The sequence below is a fragment of the Rhea pennata genome, chromosome 18 (genome assembly GCF_028389875.1).
Source record: "Rhea pennata isolate bPtePen1 chromosome 18, bPtePen1.pri, whole genome shotgun sequence".
NCBI lineage: Eukaryota > Metazoa > Chordata > Aves > Rheiformes > Rheidae > Rhea > Rhea pennata.
In genome coordinates this window covers 8,089,194-8,106,873 of record NC_084680.1, presented here as the reverse complement: position 1 = coordinate 8,106,873, position 17,680 = coordinate 8,089,194, and the positions used below count along the sequence as shown (strand labels likewise).

General features: G+C 71.1%; 2 protein-coding genes across 3 annotated transcripts; one reads left to right on the top strand and one right to left on the bottom strand.

Annotated features, from left to right (window-relative positions):
• Positions 1 to 620: 620 nt before the first annotated feature.
• On the top strand, positions 621 to 5,596 carry FPGS (folylpolyglutamate synthase). 2 transcript variants are annotated; one of them, XM_062590637.1, is made up of 15 exons: positions 621 to 1,362; positions 1,445 to 1,498; positions 1,606 to 1,670; positions 1,742 to 1,856; positions 2,131 to 2,208; positions 2,368 to 2,429; positions 2,541 to 2,643; positions 2,724 to 2,801; positions 2,881 to 3,028; positions 3,109 to 3,204; positions 3,319 to 3,469; positions 3,612 to 3,687; positions 4,083 to 4,149; positions 4,330 to 4,418; positions 4,572 to 5,596. In XM_062590637.1, the coding sequence occupies exons 1-15, from the start codon at positions 1,138 to 1,140 to the stop codon at positions 4,755 to 4,757; spliced, it is 1,593 nt and encodes a 530-aa protein (XP_062446621.1). In that variant the 5' UTR covers positions 621 to 1,137; the 3' UTR covers positions 4,758 to 5,596. The 2 variants fall into 2 exon arrangements, with proteins under 2 accessions (XP_062446621.1, XP_062446620.1); XM_062590636.1 differs by having other exon boundaries at positions 4,330 to 5,596.
• ENG (endoglin) lies at positions 5,381 to 16,959 on the bottom strand. Its single transcript, XM_062590635.1, has 15 exons — positions 16,699 to 16,959; positions 12,909 to 13,063; positions 10,628 to 10,762; positions 9,593 to 9,758; positions 9,239 to 9,392; positions 8,997 to 9,129; positions 8,245 to 8,419; positions 8,023 to 8,165; positions 7,728 to 7,865; positions 7,606 to 7,650; positions 7,398 to 7,508; positions 7,081 to 7,326; positions 6,840 to 6,903; positions 6,609 to 6,710; positions 5,381 to 6,140 (listed from the first exon to the last, which is right to left on the bottom strand). The coding sequence occupies exons 1-15, from the start codon at positions 16,766 to 16,768 to the stop codon at positions 6,022 to 6,024; spliced, it is 1,956 nt and encodes a 651-aa protein (XP_062446619.1). The 5' UTR covers positions 16,769 to 16,959; the 3' UTR covers positions 5,381 to 6,021.
• Between the last annotated feature and the right edge of the window lie 721 nt (positions 16,960 to 17,680).

The window sequence follows — 17,680 nt, the reverse complement described above, 5'->3', positions numbered from 1 at the left end:
GGCCCTTCCTCATGGAGCTCTGAACCCCTCAGAAAGGTCTCTGTGATACCAGGATAGGGGGGATCTGCTCCCAAACTGAAGGCTGTGAGCAGGTGACAGCCGTAGGGTGGGTGGGGGGCTGTGGGACCGGTGGGTGGCTCCGGTGTTGACAGCTCACGTGCAGCATGCGTCCCTGCACGCCTCCTGGCGCAGGAGGCCTGGCTGGGACAGCTGCCGTTGCGTTTTGGCCTCTGGGAATGCCTGTCTCCCAGGACTGCCTGCTCCAGGGCTGCAGTGAGAGCCCTGAGCTCCTGGGGTTGTACAGACCTGTGCTTTCAAATTTTCACTTGTTTCTGCTGGCGATAGCTAGCGCTTGACTCGCACCCTGCAGACCTCCGCTGCTCGCGCGTAGCATTATGGCGACTCGAGCCCTGGTGCGTAAGGTGGCTCGCCGGCAACAGGTTACGCTTGCGAATCGGTTACAGAGTGCAGGGCGTCCCAGGGGTTGGGATCACGTGCGCGTGTCCTCACGGGCTGCGTGCACGTGGATCTCCGGGACGCTGGCTGTCCTCCGCCTGCGAGAGACTGCAAGGCGATCCAAGGAGAAAAGAGCTTTTTCTACCTCTGCGGCTCGCTGGAGCTGGAAGCGCAGCCGGGGCAAGCGCTGCTGCTGGCTGCACCGGCTGGAGGCGCTCGGGGAGGCTGCTGCGTCCCCGCTTGTCCCGTTCGCAGCCGCCCACCCTGCGCCGCATCGCTGTCCGGCCCTGCAGCGGTGTCCGGTCCGCCCCAGGGACCCCCATCGTCTTCTGCGTCGCTTTTAGCCCTCGCTCCGGGGCTCGTGGGCCGAGCACGTGCTGTGCTGTTGCTGCGCGGGCGACTTCTGGCTGCGTGTCTAAAAGCAGCTGCGATTGCGCCGCCGAGTTGGTGATTGCAGGGTGCAGGGGGGGCTCGGGCAGGACGGGGCATCCCTCCTGGCCCCGGGGGCAGGACGGGGCATCCCGCCTCGGCGGCACGTGCGCGGTGCGGGGCCTCACCACTGCCCCTTGCCCCCACGGCCCCCCCCCCAGCACCTGGAGGAGGGGCGAGCGCCTGTCCGGCGCTGCCCGCCGAGCCCTCGCCGATAAGTAGCCCGGCGCCGGCGTGGCGGCGAGAGACGCCATGGCCGAGGCACCGGTGCTGCGCGCCAGGGCCGAGCTGCACGCGGTGGCCCGAGGGGCTGCGGCGCCCGTGCCTGACCGCCCGGCCCCATTTCAGGACGCCATCCGGACCCTCAACACGCTGCAGACCAACGCCAGCTACCTGGAGCAGGTGAAGCGGGAGCGCGGTGACCCCCAAGCCCAGCTGGACGCCATGAAGGGCTTTTTGGAGCGCAGCGGGCTGCAGGTGAGAGCGGCCGCGCCGGCGCCCCGGTGCGCCCCGGCCCCGGCTGCCAGGGGGATCTCACGGGTTCGTTGACCTCCGGCAGGTCGAGGACCTGGATCGACTGAACATCATCCACGTCACGGGGACGAAGGGCAAGGTGAGGGCGGCGGGCGCTCGGGGCCGGCGCCCCGGCGCGGGCTCGGCGGCGCCGGCGCCCGGGGACCCCTCGGTGCCGAGAAGGGCTGACGCTGCCGTCTCCTGCAGGGCTCGGCGTGCGCCTTCACGGAGCGCGTGCTCCGCGGCTACGGGCTCAGGACGGGGTTTTACAGGTGGGCAGCAGCGGCCGGGGGGTTCGAGGGGAGCCGGGGGCCGGGCCTCACTGAGTCCTCCCGCCCCCCAGCTCCCCCCACCTGGTGCAAGTGCGCGAGAGGATCCGCATCAACGGGCAGCCCATCAGCAAGGAGCTCTTCAGCAAGTACTTCTGGCTCGTGTACAACCGGCTGGAGCAGACCAAGGTGGGGACGTCGTTTCGGGGAACTAGGTGCCCTGCGCTGGCTGCTTCGGGGTTTCCGGTCCTTCGGAGCCTCCCGATGCTGTTTGCTCCCAGTGTTGGCCGGGGCCAAGTTGTTGCTTTGCAGCCAGTTCATGGCCCGTGCCTCAGTTCCCCCACGCGGGGTGGGGAAAGGGGCGTTGGGGTGATCCCTGGCTCGCCACGCACCTCCGGTTTGGGAGCGGAGCTGGGGTCACTGCCACCGCGTGTCCCTCCTTCACACCACGCCTGTCCCGCAGGACCCGGCGCGCGCCAGCATGCCGGCCTACTTCCGCTTCCTCACCATCATGGCCTTTCACGTCTTCCTGCAGGAGAAGGTAGGTGGCGGGGGGCCGTGTTGCAACGTGGACCTCGGGGTGGCCGGGTCGGGCTGTGGTTGGGGCAGAGCTCGTTTGAGCGTGGAGCAGGTCATCGAGGCCGAATCCAGCTGAGATCTCGGTGGCCCTGTAACCGCTCCTGCGTCCGTCCGTCCCCAGGTGGACCTGGCGGTGGTGGAGGTCGGCATCGGCGGCGCCTACGACTGCACCAATATCATCAGGTAGGAGCGCCGAGGCCAGGCGCCGCGCGTCCCCGGAGGCGCCCGCGCCTGGCGTCCGCCTCGTGCGGCGCGGGGCCGGAGCCCGGCGGCTCACGCGCTGCCCGTCCCCAGGAAGCCCGTGGTGTGCGGGGTCTCCTCGCTGGGCATCGACCACACCAGCATCCTGGGGGACACCCTGGAGAAGATTGCCTGGCAGAAAGGCGGCATCTTCAAGGTAGCCGGCCCCGATGGTCCCTCCCGCGGGCTTCGCTGCCGGCCGCCGCGGCGCTGACCCCCGTCGCGTGTCCTTCGCAGCCCGGCGTGCCGGCGTTCACGGTGGCGCAGCCCGAGCGGCCGCTGGAGGTGCTGCGGGACCGTGCCCGCGAGCGCGCGGTGAGTCCGCCGGGCGGGCGGGCGGGCGGGCGGGCGGCGGGGGCCCCGGCGGGCCGCGCTCAGCCTCCGCTCCCGGCAGTGCCCGCTCTACCTGTGCCCGGAGCTGGACGCCTTCGAGGAGGACGGCCGCGCGCTGGCGCTGGGGCTGGCGGGCGACCACCAGCGCTCCAACGCGGCGCTGGCCCTGCAGCTCGCGCGGGCCTGGCTGCGGCGCCGGGGCCACGAGGGTAAGACGGCGGCGCGGGGCGGGCGGCGCGGGGCACGGGGCCGGGGGGCCGCGTCTCAGCCGGACGCCCTTCCCCGGCAGGTGTCGGCGAGCTGCAGGACTTGCCGCCGGCCCCGGAGGCGAGACGGCCGGTGCCCGCGGCGCCCGCCTTCCGCCCCGCCGCCGCCATGCTCCGAGGTAGAGCGCGGGGGGCGGCGCGCGGGGGGCGCGGGGGGCGGCGGGGGCGGCCCCGCTGCCGGCCGGGGGGGCAGCCGCGGCGGGCGCCCAGCCCCTCGCTCCTCCGCCCCCCAGGGCTGCGCGAGGCCGAGTGGCCGGGCCGCACGCAGGTGCTGCCCCACGGCCCCGTCGCCTGGTACGTCGACGGCGCCCACACCACCAGCAGCGTCCAGGCCTGCGTCCGCTGGTTCCGCCAGGCCGCCCTCAACGAGGACAAGCGCCCGGAGTAAGGCGGCGGCGGCGGCGGCGGGCGAGGGGGGCGTGGGGCGCCCGCCGTGCTGCTCTGGGGGGGTGGGGGGGGCTGGCGGGGCCCCGGGGTGAGGCGCGGGGCGGGAGGCCAGCCGCCAGCAGACCGTCGTCCTCCGCAGCGGCTCCGAGGTGCGCGTGCTGCTCTTCAACGCCACGGGGGATCGGGACACGGCGGCGCTGCTGAAGCTCCTGCTGGTGAGATCTGCGGGGCGGACGACGCGAAGGGGGCTCGCGGAGGGGCCGCCTGCCCCTTGCTGACCGCCCGCGGCGGCTCCGGCCCCGCCAGCCGCCGGGACCCGCTCTCGCCTCCTGCTTGGCGCCACGAGGTGGAGCTGACGCCCTGCGCTGTCTGTCCGTCCGTCTGTCCCGCGCCACGCTGGGCGCTGCGCCCGCGGCCTTTCCCCGCGGCGGCCGGCGTCCCGGGGCTTCGCGGGCGGGTTGCTCTCCCCCACGCTCGGAAAAACCCCGGCATCCCAGCTGCCCGCTCCAAACTGCCCGAGAAGCCCCGCCGGGCCGAGGTGGTTCCTGGCGCGAATCCCGGCTCCGCTGCGGCTGCCGAGCCGTGCTGACCGCCCTCTCTCCCACCCCAGCCCTGCCAGTTTGACTACGCCGTCTTCTGCCCCAACTTTACGGAGGTGTCAGTGGTGGGCAACGCGGGTGAGTGTCCGGGTCTGCAGGGTGCCGTGCTTGGAGCCAGCCGGGACCAGTGCGGAGGTGGCTGGTGGTGGGGCATGTTGCGGGCACAGCCAGGGACCTTGGCAATTCCCAGGCCGCCGTGGCAGCCGTGTGGCTCCATTGCTGGGTCGAGGAGGCCCTGACCCTCTCCATCTCGTGCAGACCAGCAGAACTTCAACGTGACGCTGGAGAGCGCCCTGACCCGCTGCCTGGAGAACCAGAAGACGTGGACGCAGCTCATGGAGGAGAAGGTGGGCCAGGACCTCTGGCTCTCGGCACCGCTCGAGGTGGGCGGCCTGCTGAAGCCGGACCCAGTGCGGGGAGCCCTGCTCCTGGTGCCCTCCGCGGAGCGGCCGCTCAACTCCAACTCGCTGGTCTTCCCCTGCATCTCCCACGCGCTGCAGTGGATCGCGCAGGGCCGGGACCCCCACGTGCCGGCGCCCGTCGCCAAGGGGGCCCACCCGCACCCCGTGGCCAGCAGCGGGGCCGTGCTGCTGCAGGAGGCCGCCGTCATCCGCGTCCTCGTCACGGGCAGCCTCCACCTCGTCGGGGGCGTCCTCAAGCTGCTCGACCCGGCGCTCTCCCAGTAGCGGGGCGCTGGGGCGGTTCGTTTTTGTTTTTGCACCTCCTTTTACTTGAAGGGCCGCCTCTTCCCTGCACAGAGCGCGGAGGCGGCCGGGGGACCCTCCGGGGCAGGGACCCCGCGGAAGCGTCGCCGCAGCCGGGCTCGGCCCTCCGGCTGCTCCCCCCCGACCCCACACCCGCATCTCCTCCCTGCCTCGTCCCGGCTGTTCGCCTGCCTTTCCCCCCCGCCTCTGCCCTCCGTGGGGCTGGGAGCCGCCACGCCCCTCGCCGGGGGCACGGAGGGAAGGTTGAAACCTTTTCTCTGCCAATTCGACCCCCCCAAGCACGTTTCACCCTGTTTCACCCAGTGCCTTTTGTTGCCACTGCGCCGCCCGCGCTGGCTTTGCCAGGGCCGCGCTCCGGTCGGGATTTTGGGGCGAGCTTGGCTTAGAGCGGGGGGGGGGGCCTGCGTCCGCACTGCTCCATGTCGGGGTCCTGGCACCCAGGGAGGGCTGCAGCCAGGTTTTTGGGGGGTTGTGGATGTGCCCCTCCTCGCGGCGGTGCTCGAGCCCCACTTGCCAGGCTGCCTGTAGCCGTGGGCATTGATTGCAGACGATGCTGCGAGGTTTAAACTTTATGGAGTCGTGACTAATTTAACATAGGGTAGATTTTTATTAAGAGTTTGCAACTTTGACCAGAAGATGGGTTGGATGGGAGGCCTCCCCCCCCCTTTTTTTTTTTCCTTTTTTTTTTAATATATATTTTTTGTTTTATACAAATCGCCTAGTTTGGAGAGGAGCGGCAAGGCGCCACGCGCCGTCCGCCTTGCTGCAGTCCAAAACCAATAAACCTCGTGCTGCTCTGAGCCCGGGGCCGATGCCTTCGTGGGGGGCGTCGCCTGGTGTCGCTGGAGCTGGGAAAGCCCCCGGGGGAGCGTCCCGGTGCTTGGGGCACGGGAGGCCCCTTTTTTGCCCCTATCTTCCCTCTCCGCCTCCCCATAGGGGCCCAGGGCGGTTGGGTGGGATGGGGGGGAGGACGCTGGCACCCGCCGCCCTGGTGAAGCCAAACCATTCATTGAATGCATAACGGCAGCGGCGGGACACCCCCCTCCCTGTCCGGCACCCCTTAGTTTTTTGGGGAGAGAAAAAAGGCTTAACGGTGCCGGAGGGCCGCGCCGCCGTGCCCCGAAGTCCCGCGGGTGGGAGCCGGGCGTTGCCGAACACGCAGTGGCCCCGCGGGGTGCTCAGCCGTTGGCAGCGGGGAGGCGGGCGAGGAGGAGCCCGGCGGGCGTCAAGCCATGCTGCTGGTGGAGCAGGGGGTGCTCTGGGTGCTGCCGATGCTGTGGTTGGTGCTGCTGCTCTCCGAGGCCGGCGCCGTGGCGGAAACCGGCTGCGTTTTGGAGATGGGACCTGGATTACGTCGCAAGTCAGCGCGGGGCCGGCGGAGGGGGCGGAAAAGAAACCATGAAGGGAAAAAAAAGAAAAAGAGAAAAGACCCCCCCCCCAGCCCCCAAGCCGTCCCTGCAACGGCTCATCCTGGATGCGAGCCCTGCGGCGCCGATGGGTTTTGCCCGGCTGCATCCCGAGCAGAGGCGCGGTGGGTCCTGGCGTGGGATGGAGGCCAGGAAAACCCAGCACCGCCTTGGGATGTGCCGGGCTCGGGGGATGCACCGAGCGGCGCCGTTCTCGGGCGGCGCGGGCGCTGGCGGGGCGGCTCGGCCGATACGGAGGCGAGAGCCCAGCGGCGCTCGCCGGACGCGTGGGTGTGCTGGAGCCCGGGGAGGGAGGGAGGGTCGGGAGGACGCGTGTGTCCCCACACGCACCCCCCCGCCAGCCCGCTCTCCCCCTGCATCCCGGCGCCGGGCTGCGCGTACTCACGGGTGTGCGAGTAGATGTACCAGAGCACGGCGGTGAGGAGCGCCCCGATGAGGAAGGCCCCGAAGGTGATGCCCAGGACGGCGGCCAGCCCCAGGCCTCGGTCTGCGGGGAGGACGGGCGCCGTGAGGGCCAGGGCGCCGCGCGGGGCCCCGGCGGCGGCGGCGGCGGCGGCGGGTCCGACGGGCCGCCCGGTGCTGTCCTCCCCCCACCCGGCTCCCACCCCACACTCACTGTTCTGCGGCCGCCACACGTCCTTCACCGTCACCTCCAGGACCTTCTCGAAGATGGTGGTGTTCTGCCGAGGCGGAGCGGCACCGTGAGAGCCGGGCCGGCCCGGAGCCGGGCGGCGCCGGCGCGGGGGTGAAGGGATGGAGGGAGGGGGGCGGATTTGGGGGAGAGGGTCCGGCCGCCGCTGGGGGAAGCCGAGGCGCGGCGGCGGCGGCGGCGGGAGGGGGGGTGTCCTGGCGCTGACCTGCACGCCGGCTTTGCAGGCGAGGCTGGCGGAGAAGGGCACGCGGCCTCCCTCGGGGACGGCGTAGGTGAAGCGGAAGCGCCAGACCTTGCGCACCCGGCTGCTGGGGGAGCCCTCCAGGGCGGCCACGCCGGAGCCCTGCGCCTTGTTGGCCAGCACCAGGAGCAGCGGCTCGGCGCCCGGCGCCTCCAGCCAGCACTCCTTGAGCTGCAGGTCGGCCGGGTAGTCCTCCCAGCGCATGGAGGCCTGCGGCGGGGCCGCCGTCAGCGAGGCCCGCCGGCCCCCCGCCGCCCCCTGCCCGCCCCCGCGGCCCGTACCTGCAGGTAGGCCTCCTTGTTCACCTCCAGCTCCGTCTGGGGCGCCTCGAAGGCGGCCGTGGGGAAGAGGCGCAGGAAGAGCTCCCGGGGGATCTTGCACTGGAAGGGCACCTGCGGGCAGAAACGGGCGCTGACCCCCCCCCCCCGGCCCGGGGACCACCCCAGCGCAGCCCACCACCACCGCCGCCGCCACCGCCGCCGCGCTTACCGGCACGCTCCGCAGGGACGAGCCCTTGGACAGGCTGAGGATGAGCTGCCGGGGAAGGGAGGAAGGCGTCAAGGGCCGGCGTCAGCCGGGGCGGCGCCGCGCCGCACCGGGGCCGCGCTCACCTCGTTGTTGGCGTGGCCCTTGCTCTCCAGCGAGGTGCCGCAGTGGCTCAGCGGGGTTCTCAGCATGAAGTGGGTGGCGTTCTTCTCCGCCTGGCAGCTGATGTCCCGCAGGGTGATGTTCACCACGTCCTTGATGGGCTGGGGGCAAAGCACCGGGCGCGCGTCAGCAGCCCTCGCGGAGGCGGCGGCGGCGGCGGTGGCGGGGGAGAGGTCCCGCGCCCGGCCGCCGCCTCCCCGCGCCCAGGCCGTAGCCCAGGGTGACGCGCGAGGGTTGGAGGGGCCCTCTCCCCCTCACCTCCAGGTGGGACCGGGCGATGACGATCTCCATGGTGTCGTCCGTGCACTTCCAGGGCTGCAGCATGAGGAGCAGGGTGTGGGACAACATGTCGGAGGGGGGCGACGTGGGGGTCGGCGTCGCGGGGGGCTCCTTGGCCACGTCTGCGGGGAGGGGACGGGCGGGCTGAGCAGGAGGGGGCCGCGGCAGCGGGCCGCCCCGTGCCCCGGCCGGTGGGCTCACCGTGCTCCTGGATCTCCAGGGTCACGCGGGTGCTGAGGGGGATGGTGGAGTAGGAGGCGATGACTCCGTAGTTCTTCTCGAAGGCCATGGCGATGAGGCCCTGCTCCGTGTCTGGCAGCACCTCTCCCTTCAGCAGCTTCGGGGACATGGCTGCGATCCTGTAGGTGCCGGATACCTGCAGGGGACAGAGCGGCAGGGGCTCAGGAGGGATGGGGGCCATGCTGAAGTTGCATTGGGCCATGAGTAGCTACCATGGCTGGAGCTGGACCACGTCAGGGATTGCATCTGGTTCTTCTCCACCATGGGGCAGAAATCGCTGCCAAGGCAGGGGCTGAACTGATGCATAGAGGATTTGGGGAGGCAGAGACCAAGGAGGAAACCCAGCTGGAGTACCCCAGGGAGCCTGGAGCAGCCACACTGCGGGGCAGGAAACCTCCGGCAGAAATGGGCCATCTAGAGCAGCTCCAGCATTACCGGCATGGTGCTGAGGCCACATGGGTGCTTGGTGCAGAGCTCATCCATGGCACCGCACCCTCTTCGGGCTCTGCACTGGCCCAGGCAGAGGCAGGATGCCCCCCAGGATGCTGCCACGTCCCTGTACCCTGTCTCCCAAGGGAGCTGCCACGTCCCGTCCTACCGCCCGCCCTGCTGCAAGCATCTACTTGGTATCTTGCAACCCCCTTCCCAGAGGCCGCCGAGGGGGGAAACACGAGCCGGCGGGGGCTGCAGAGGCGCGTGCAGCCCGGCTGTACCAGGAACTGTATGTGGCAGTTGTTCACGGACAGGGACCAGGTGAGGTTGACCCGGCTCTGCAGGATGAGGATCTGGTTCCTCATGGCCGCCTCAGTGCAGCTCAGTGACAGGTTCACCTCCGTGATGGTGGAGCTGAGAAACCAAGAGACCCCCAGCATCAGCCTCCCTGGTGGCCTCGCTGGTGCTGGGAGAGGGCTGCCGGTGGCGGGGGGCAGCCGGGGCGCTGCCGGCGGCACCGTACCTGTGGTCGGACTGCAGCCGGACAATGTGGGCCCTGGTGCTCTTGGCGGTGCCGCTCGAGCAGCCCTTCATCCCGTGGAAGAAGACCTCGGTCTCGAGGTGCTGCGTGGCGTTGAAGCGCTCCTGCGGGACGCACTCCTCGGGGCTGCCGCTGTCTGCGGGGAAAGGAGCGGGGCCGGCGCTGGGCGGGGATGCTTTGGCCGGCCCCGAGACGGAGGTGCCACGCTGGGGGATGCTCGCGGCACCTCCCTCGAGCCCCCTTCCTCCATGACTGCATCGCGCCGAGGCGCCTTTTCAGCCTTCGGGACCCGAAAAAGCCCAGCTGCTCATTTCCGACCACGGCACCCCCACGCACCTTCGCCCAGGCGGAGGAGGACGTAGCGGGGGTCCCGCAGCTCGCTGTAGGATGTGATGCCCCCGTAGGTGCCCCGGGCCCACTGCAGCAGCTCCCGCTCCCCGGCGTCCTCGGGGAGCTCCAGGCCCAGCAAGGACACGTTGGCCACTGGGCTCAGGCTGGCGTTCTGCAAAGCGAGGGGCGACGTGAGCCGGCGGCGCGGGGCCCGCTGCCGAGCCCGCCCCAAAACTGGGGGAGCCGGCACGCAGACGCCTGTGCCTTTTTTTTTTTTTTTCCTTGCACGACGGACGTTGGTTTGGAGTCAAAGCGAGCAGGCGTCTCTGGAGGCCTCCTGCAAGGGCAGGCGCGGGTCCCCCCCCCGGATGAGCGGGGCTTGGGGGGCGGCCGCGGGCTGGGCGCAGCATGGGCGGCCGGCGGCACGCGGGGAGCTCGACCCGCTTTATTATTAGCTGCAAACAAAGCCGGAGGTTTATTTTGCTAACAAAGCGCCCGGCCCCGGCTCCGCTGGCTGGAGCCAAATCCCATCCCTGACCTTCCTCCCGGAGGAAACGGGAGCTTTTTCAAGTGCCGTGCGTCATTCGCTGCCCAGCCTGCCCCGCGCTCAGATCCGCGGCCAGCGGCCCCGCGCGGCCCCTCGGCCCCCCACGCCTGGCCGTGCCGACGCCCCTGGCCGCAGCGGGGGGAAGTACGTGGGGCGCCGAGAGGTGGTGAGGGGCGGCGAGCCAGTGGAGGAGGGGGGCATCTGGCGGCCCCACGGCCCCCGGGGACAGAAAAAGCATCGTCTTTGCCAAGAGCGTCCCCCCAGCGTGGCCGTCCCTGAATTTTAGGGGCCTCCCGGTGGGTACCCCCAAACACCTCCAGGGATGCCGCGTGCTTCAGCCCCATGTTGCACCCCTTCCAGCCTCTTCCCACCAGGAAAGCACCCGCAGGCTGGACGGCTCGCAGCACCCCAGCCCCCCTGCACCCTTCCGCCAGCCCTGCTGCCTGGGCGAGCCTGGTGGGCTCCCCCCCGGCCCCCGGCGGGGCTGCGCTCACCGTGCGGACGAGCAGGTTCGGGCACAGCGAGGTCACGGTGGCCGAGCACCTCGCGCAGCGCAGGATGAGCACCGCTCGCCGCGTGCAGCCGCCGGCTCGCGGCACCACCAACACGTTGAGCGTAAACGCGGAGGCCTGCGGGGCAGGACGGGGAGAGGGTTATCGCTGTGGCACGGCGCGGGGCCCCTCGCCGTCCCCTCCTCGCTGCCCCGTGTCCGAGCGGCGCACGGGGGCACAAGGCAGCAGCCGGAGCGAGGCTCCCGCGGGCAGCGCTGCGGGCACCGGGGCAGGAGACGCGTCCCGCTGGTGGGACCTGCAAACGAGCCACGCGGGAGGCAGTCCTGGCTGGGCTTCGGCTTGGCCTTTGGAGGGGTGTCTGCAGACACCGCTTGGACGGGTACCTGCTCCAGAGGGCGGCAAACACCCACTGCTGCGCCCACGGGAGGGACCGGAGCATCCCGGCGTTGGGGTCAAGGACAGCCCGACATCAGGGACCAGAGCATCCCTCACCGGGGACACGAGCATCCCCACGGCGGGGACCGCGCGGTGCAGCCGCAGCACCCGCAGCTTGGCGGGGCCGCGCTGCCCGGCCGCCTCCAGCCGGAAAGCCAGGCTGGGAGCCGAAGCGCCAGGCGCTAAGTTTGGAAACGGCCGCCTGAATCACCGCTCGCAAAGCGCCGAGCAAGGCGGTGGGCATGGAAAACTACCCGGAGCCGAACAATGAGCCGGGGCGGCCGGAGACCGGGAGGGAGGGAGGGAGGGAGCGCTGCCGCCACCGCCGCTCCCGGCCGCTTTCCCGTGGGGCTGGTGGGCTCCGCGCTTCCCGCCTGCGGCCCCCCGCGGCAGCCCGGCCGGCCAGCCGCGCCGCGGCACGGGGCTGGCACGCTGGCCGCCAGCGTCCAACGCCGGCCCGGCCCAACGTCACCGCGTGGGTGGCCGGGGACGCCGGGTGGCCCCAGCGGCCGGCGAGGAGGAGCCGGCGGCTATTTTTACCGCCGCGCGTTTTGCGGCGCTCCATTGTTTCGGGCCCGCCGGGCCGAGGGAGGTTTTCTTGTAGTCCGGGGCAGCCTTTTTTCTATATTTTTATGTTTTTTTTTTTTTCTCGCTTCGCCGCGATCTGCTTATAGAAATCGGCTTCCAGTAATTCTTCTATAAGCGGAGCCTGGTCGCGGCCGGCTCCCCGCGCGCGCGGCAGGGCTCGGTGCCGGCTGTCTGGATGCCACAGCCCTGACATCAGTCCTTGTCCCCCCGCCACCCAGGGGGGACCCCAGCCCCGCTGCTTATTTACGCGCCGCTCCGTCCGGCCGAGGTTTTGCCTGCTCCGGCGGCCTCCGGGCAGGACGCCTTCCCTGGGGCGCTGGGAGGAGGAAAATGTAAAAAAAATCGCGCGGTAGGGGCTGCATCGCGTGGGCCAGCCTTGCCCTCAGCGGGCACGGCGCCTGGGCGCGATGCCGGGGACGCAGGCGGCTCTGGGCGCATGGCGTCGAGGCGGGCAGGCAGCCGGCTCTTCCCGGGAGACGGCGCTGCCCGGTGCTCCGACCTGGCGTGGAAAGGCCAAGCAGGGGTGGCGGAGAAGGGGCTAGGGAAGGGGAAGAGGTCGGTTATCCAGGGAGCACGTGGAGAGGCTGCACCTCGGCGCGGGGGGGGGGGGGGGGGGGGGCGTCGAGCCGTGGGGATGCCGGGAGGAGATGGTGCGGGGGGGAGGAGGGGGGAACCAGCTCCGGGGAGACGCAGGTGCGGGAAATGGGGGCTTCCTGCGATGCCCAGGGCGGGGGACGGTCCCTGCACTGTGGGCTGAATACAAAAGTGGCTTTGAAAGAGCTGAATGTCCCACCTGAGTGACAGCCCCCCCTCCAGCTTCAGCTGGGAGGGGAAGCGCAGCAATGCAAGGGAAAAGCATTACGGGAAAGGTCAATCTGTTTTCCTGTGCTGCTCCTCGTTTAGAGGAAGCCGTTGCAGTTTTGACAGCCAGGTCGGACCGTGCTGTGTGCGGGCTCACGGCACTCCCAGCTCCAGAACCGCGCTGTGTCCGGGCTCACGGCGCTCCCCAGACCCGCACAGCTCCGTGTCCAGGCGCACGGTGCTCCCCGGCTCTGCCCGGCACCGCGTCTGGGCGCACGGCGCTGCACGGCTCCGTGCCCTGCTGGGACTCAGCACCCTTGGCCTGGGAAGCAGGGCTGCAAAGAGCCCGGGGTGAGGCGTTCCCATCAGACGGGGAGCAGGAGGATGGCACCGGGCCGGCGAGTCCCGAGCCCTGCCGACGGCAGCCCGGCTCGCTCACCTTGGACGCCGCGATGCTGAGGATGTGCACCTCCTGGGCCGTCTTCAGCGAGCTGCTGCTCACGCAGCCCCTGGGCACCGTGCCCGTGGCGTAGGACAGAGTGACGAGTGGCTCCGTCACCGGCTGCAGGTCACAGCCGACGGCTCTTCTGGGGTCTGCGGGAAAACAAGCGACAAGTCACCGTCGGCGGGGACAGGGAGGCCGGGGCGCAGGGTGCCAGACGGGAGGCGGCAGCGGGGGCGACGCGCCCCTGCAGCGCCAGCCCCGGGGGCCGTCTCGCGGCCGCCCCGGGATGATCCGCTGTTTGTTGGCGTGGGGACATGCTCGCCGCTTCCGCAGAGGTGTCGGGAAGCCAGATCCTCCCCCTCTCTCCCCCCCCCCCGCCCCACAGCGGAGCGGCCACGCGCTAATCAACCTCGAATCCGGTTTGGAAAAAACCCGCCGTCCTCGCTCGGCACCGCCTCGTGCCAAACCTCGCGCTCGGCCTTCCCCGACCCGGCGGCTTCTCCGCGGCGCGGCCCCGGGGAAGCCGTGCAGCGCCGGGCGCGTCCTCCCGCGCCGGCGAGCCGAGCGGGGCCCCCGGGCCGCCGCCGGGGCAAATCCTGGGTGCACGCAGCCGTTCGAAGCCCCGAGGCCGCAGATGCCTGGCTGCGGCCGGCGGCTGCGCGCGGCGGAGCGGGGGGGCGTCCCGCGGCGCGCCGGGTCAGGGCGCAGGGCTGCTCCGCGACGCTGCCTCTCGCCCACCTATTGTCCCGCGCTTCCTCCCGCCCCGCGGAGACGGCCCGCGCGGCCGCCGGCATCGCGAGCAAGATAAACAGCGGCTTATCTGGGCGCCGCAGGCAGCGTCCCTCTTCCCCTGCGCCGTGCCCCCCCCCACCTCCCCGGCACCCCGGGGCATCCCCCGAAACGGATGCGCCCCGGCCGCGGCACAGCTCGCCGCGGCCCCGCGCTCGCCCCCCGCGCCGGGCGCAGGGGCGCCGGCCGAGGAGGGCCCCGGGGCACCAGCGCCGCCGGGGCCCCGGGGCACCGTCTCCAGCATTATGTCATGATCAGATAACGGCGCTCAGCTGGGCCCGGCCTCCGGCCCTGGGGTCAATCAGATAAGGGCACATTTATTTTTGTACTCGCGAGAAAAAAAAAAAAAAAAAAAAAAGGAGAAGAAAAATAGAAAATTCACATTATTTTTTTCCCGTCTCCTTCCCGCCCTCGCTGCTGCCCAGACGAGAATAGGGACCTGGGAAGGTCCCGCCGCGTCTCCCCGGCGCGTGGCTCTGGGGATGGCGAGACGGCGACCCGGGGCGGCGGGGGGAAATTCCTGTTTTTTTGCACCAGATCAAAGCGCCCCCGAGCAAACAAAGCGGAGGGAGAACAATGCGCGCGGGGCGCGGGGCCGGGCGGCCGCGCGGGGCCGGGCGCCCTGCGGGGCCCGGGGCCCTCCGGCGCGAGCTGCTGCGGCCCGGGGCTGGCGCCGTCTTGCGCGAAGGTGGCGCTGGGGGCTCTCCCGAACCGGGCGGACGCGCCGGCACCGGCACCAGCACTGGCACCCGCCCGGCACCGCAGTTTCCGGCAGATGCAGCGCGGCCGTCGGGGATCCCCGACTGCATTCGCACCCGGTGAGACTCCGGCGTGAGGAGCTCAGCGCTGCGGCCGGGACTGCTGCTGGGGCAGGCGCGCGGGGCGCTCCGCACCTCCCCGTGTTTGCCAGGCGCTGCTGCGTCCCCCGGCTGCAGAGCCTCGGCTCGGAGCCGGACCGCACGCGGCCCGTTTGGCACAGCTGCGCAGCACGGGTCGTATGGCACAGGCACGCGGGCCAGGGATGGCCCGGCACGGCTGCGCAGCACGGGGCCCCTATGGCACGGCTGCGCGGGACAGGGCCTGTACGGCACGTGTGGCTACACAGGACAGGGACCTTATGGCGTAGCCGCATGGGACAGGCACCAGGCAGCACAGCTGGGGGGACAGGGTCTGCACGGCACAGCTGCATAGGGCGAGGGCCATATGGCGCAGCGACGTGGGACAAGGACAGTACGGCACAGCTACGTGGGACAGGGACTGTATGGCACAGGGACTGTATGGCACAGCTATGTACGACAGGGACCGTGTGGCACAGGGACTGTAGGCACAGCTGTGCGGCATGGAGGCCGTGTGGCACCACCATGTAGCACAGGAGCTGTATGGCACAGGTAGGTAGGACGGGGCCCCTACAGCACAGCTACATAGGACGGGGACTGTATAGCACAGCCAGATAGGACAGGGACTGTATGGCACAGCCACGTAGGACAGGGACTATATAGCACAGCTAGATAGGACAGGGCCTATATGGCACAGCTACATAGGACAGGGACTGTATAGCACAGCTACGTAGGATAGGAACCGAATGGCACAGCTACCTAGGACAGGGACTGTATGGCACAGCTACGCAGGACAGGGACTGTATAGCACAGCTACGTAGGATAGGGACCGAATGGCACAGCTACCTAGGACAGGGACTGTATGGCACAGCTACGCAGGACAGGGACTGTATAGCACAGCTACGTAGGATAGGGACCAAATGGCACAGCTACCTAGGATGGGGACTGTATAGCCAGCTAGGAGAGGGCCTATATGGCACAACTATGTAGGACAGGGACTGTATGGCACAGCTATGCAAATAGGGACCCTATGGCACACCTACCTAGGACAGGGCCTATATGGCACAGCTACGCAGGACAGGGACTCTGGCACAACTACATAGGATGGGGACTGTATAGCACAGCTATATAGGGTAGGGACTGTACGGCAGAGCTACACAGGACAGGGACCATCTGGCACATCTATGCAGGTCAGAGACTGTATGGCACAGGGACTGTATGGCCCAGCTGCATGGCACGGGGACCGTATGGCCCCAGCACAGGTGAGCAGCGAGCCGCCACCGGGGCGGGCAGGTGGCAGGGCCCACGGGCCGGGCCGGGCAGCAGGGACATCGCGGCCGGGCCCGACCCCGGCGCGGCGCCCAGCTCCCCGCGCGGGCGATGGCCGAGGCGGGGACACCTTCGCGACACCCGCGGCCCCGCGGCTCCTGGGCCCGGGGGGCACCGCGGCCGCTTTGGCTCCCCCCCCTCCCCAGCAGAAAAGCCCCTGGCCCGTGGCTGCGTGCAACCACGGCGCTCCGTGGGGCCGGCGGCTGCCCCGCGGTGGGGCCGGCGGCTGCCCCGCGGCGGGGCCCGGCCGCCTCGCCGCCGGAGCGGCGTTTCTTTTCCCCTGGCGCGAGGGAACGCAGCCGGGACCGGCCCAGGCACCGCTGCTCCTCGGCCCCGCGCGTTGCACCGCTGGCGGTTTCCGTCCCCCCCTCCGCCGCGGCGCTGGGGGGGCCTTCGGCGGCCCCGGCGTGGGGACGGCGCCGGGGACGGCGCTGGGGGCACCGCGCTCGGCGCTTGCTGCCGCCCTCCCTCCCGTTCCCGGCATTGCACAACGCCGTTTCCGCTGTGAAACTCCGGCTCTCGGCGGCCTGGCTCCGGCGGCACGGATTTACCGAGGGCTCCGCTCCGATCGCGGGCTTCCCGCCCCCTCCCCGTGCCGGGACCTTGCCGAGGCCCCGCCACGGCCCGCCTCGCACCCTCTGCCCGGCCCGTGGAGGTGGCACCCCGGGGCGGACGGACGCCGCTTGCTGCACCCGGGAAGGGGGGGGGGGGACAAAAACAGCAAAAAAAAAAGAAAAAGAAGAAGGAAGAAGAAGAAGAAAAAAGGGAGGGGGTGGAGGGCAAATCCCCCCGTCCTGCCCGGCAGCCCCGTGCCCCGCGGCAGCACTCACCGGCGCGGCCGGGCGCGCAGCACAGCAGCAGCAGCGGCAGCAGCGGCAGCAGCGGCGGCGGGACGCCCATGCTGCCCGCCCGGGCGGCTGCCGCTGCCCCTAGCCCGTGTCCAGGCGGGAGGGCCGGGCCGCGGGGGTCCCTGGCAGGCCGCGGGGGTCCCCGGCGGGCCGCGCGGCCTCGCGCTGCGGCCGAGGACGCGGAGGCGGAGGCAGGGGAGGCTTCTCCGCTCCAGCCTCGGCGGCGGCGGCGGCGGCGGCAGCGCCCGAGTGTGCGAGCCCGGCGCCGCGCTCGGGCTGATGACCTGCGGCGGCAGGAAATCAACTCCCTTTTAGAGGAGGGTCCGCGGAGCCGAACGCCTGCCAAGCCCGGGGAGGAAATGCCGCTTCGCGGAGGCCTGGAGCCTTGCCGGGAGGTCGGGGAGGGCCGGAGGGCTGCCCACCGCGTGTGCGCTCGGCGCCGCGGGGCCGGATGGGACCCCCCCTCTTCCCCATCCGCCGCGGGGTCGAGGGGGGCACTTGGCCCAAGCGCCGTGCCTCAGTTTCCCCATATACCGCGGTGCTGGCGGGGGGCACGGCGGCGGGGGGCGGGGAGGGGGGGGCACCCCGAAATGCGCGGCCGGGTGCTCGGCAGGACGGGCTCGAGCCCCTCCGGAGCTGCTCCCCGCCGCGGGAGCCGGGGCAGGAACGCCTGCTCGGATGGACGGGGCGCCCGGGGGGGGGGGGGGAGGGCGAGAGGGGAGGCGGCGAGACGGCAAGGCCTGTCCCGGCCGTGCCCGGGGACGCGTCGCCGGCGCCGTCCCGCCGTCCCGCCGTGATGGAGCACTGCCATCTCCTGGGGACGGCGGGTGCTCCGGGCCGGGCCGGGCCGGCACCGCGCAGCCCCCCGCCCTCCCGCACCCCCTGCCCCCCGGCGCGGCGGCTGCTGGCGACGGCGCGCGGGGCGGCCGCGGCTTCGCCCAAACCACGCCGGGGAGGAGGGCCG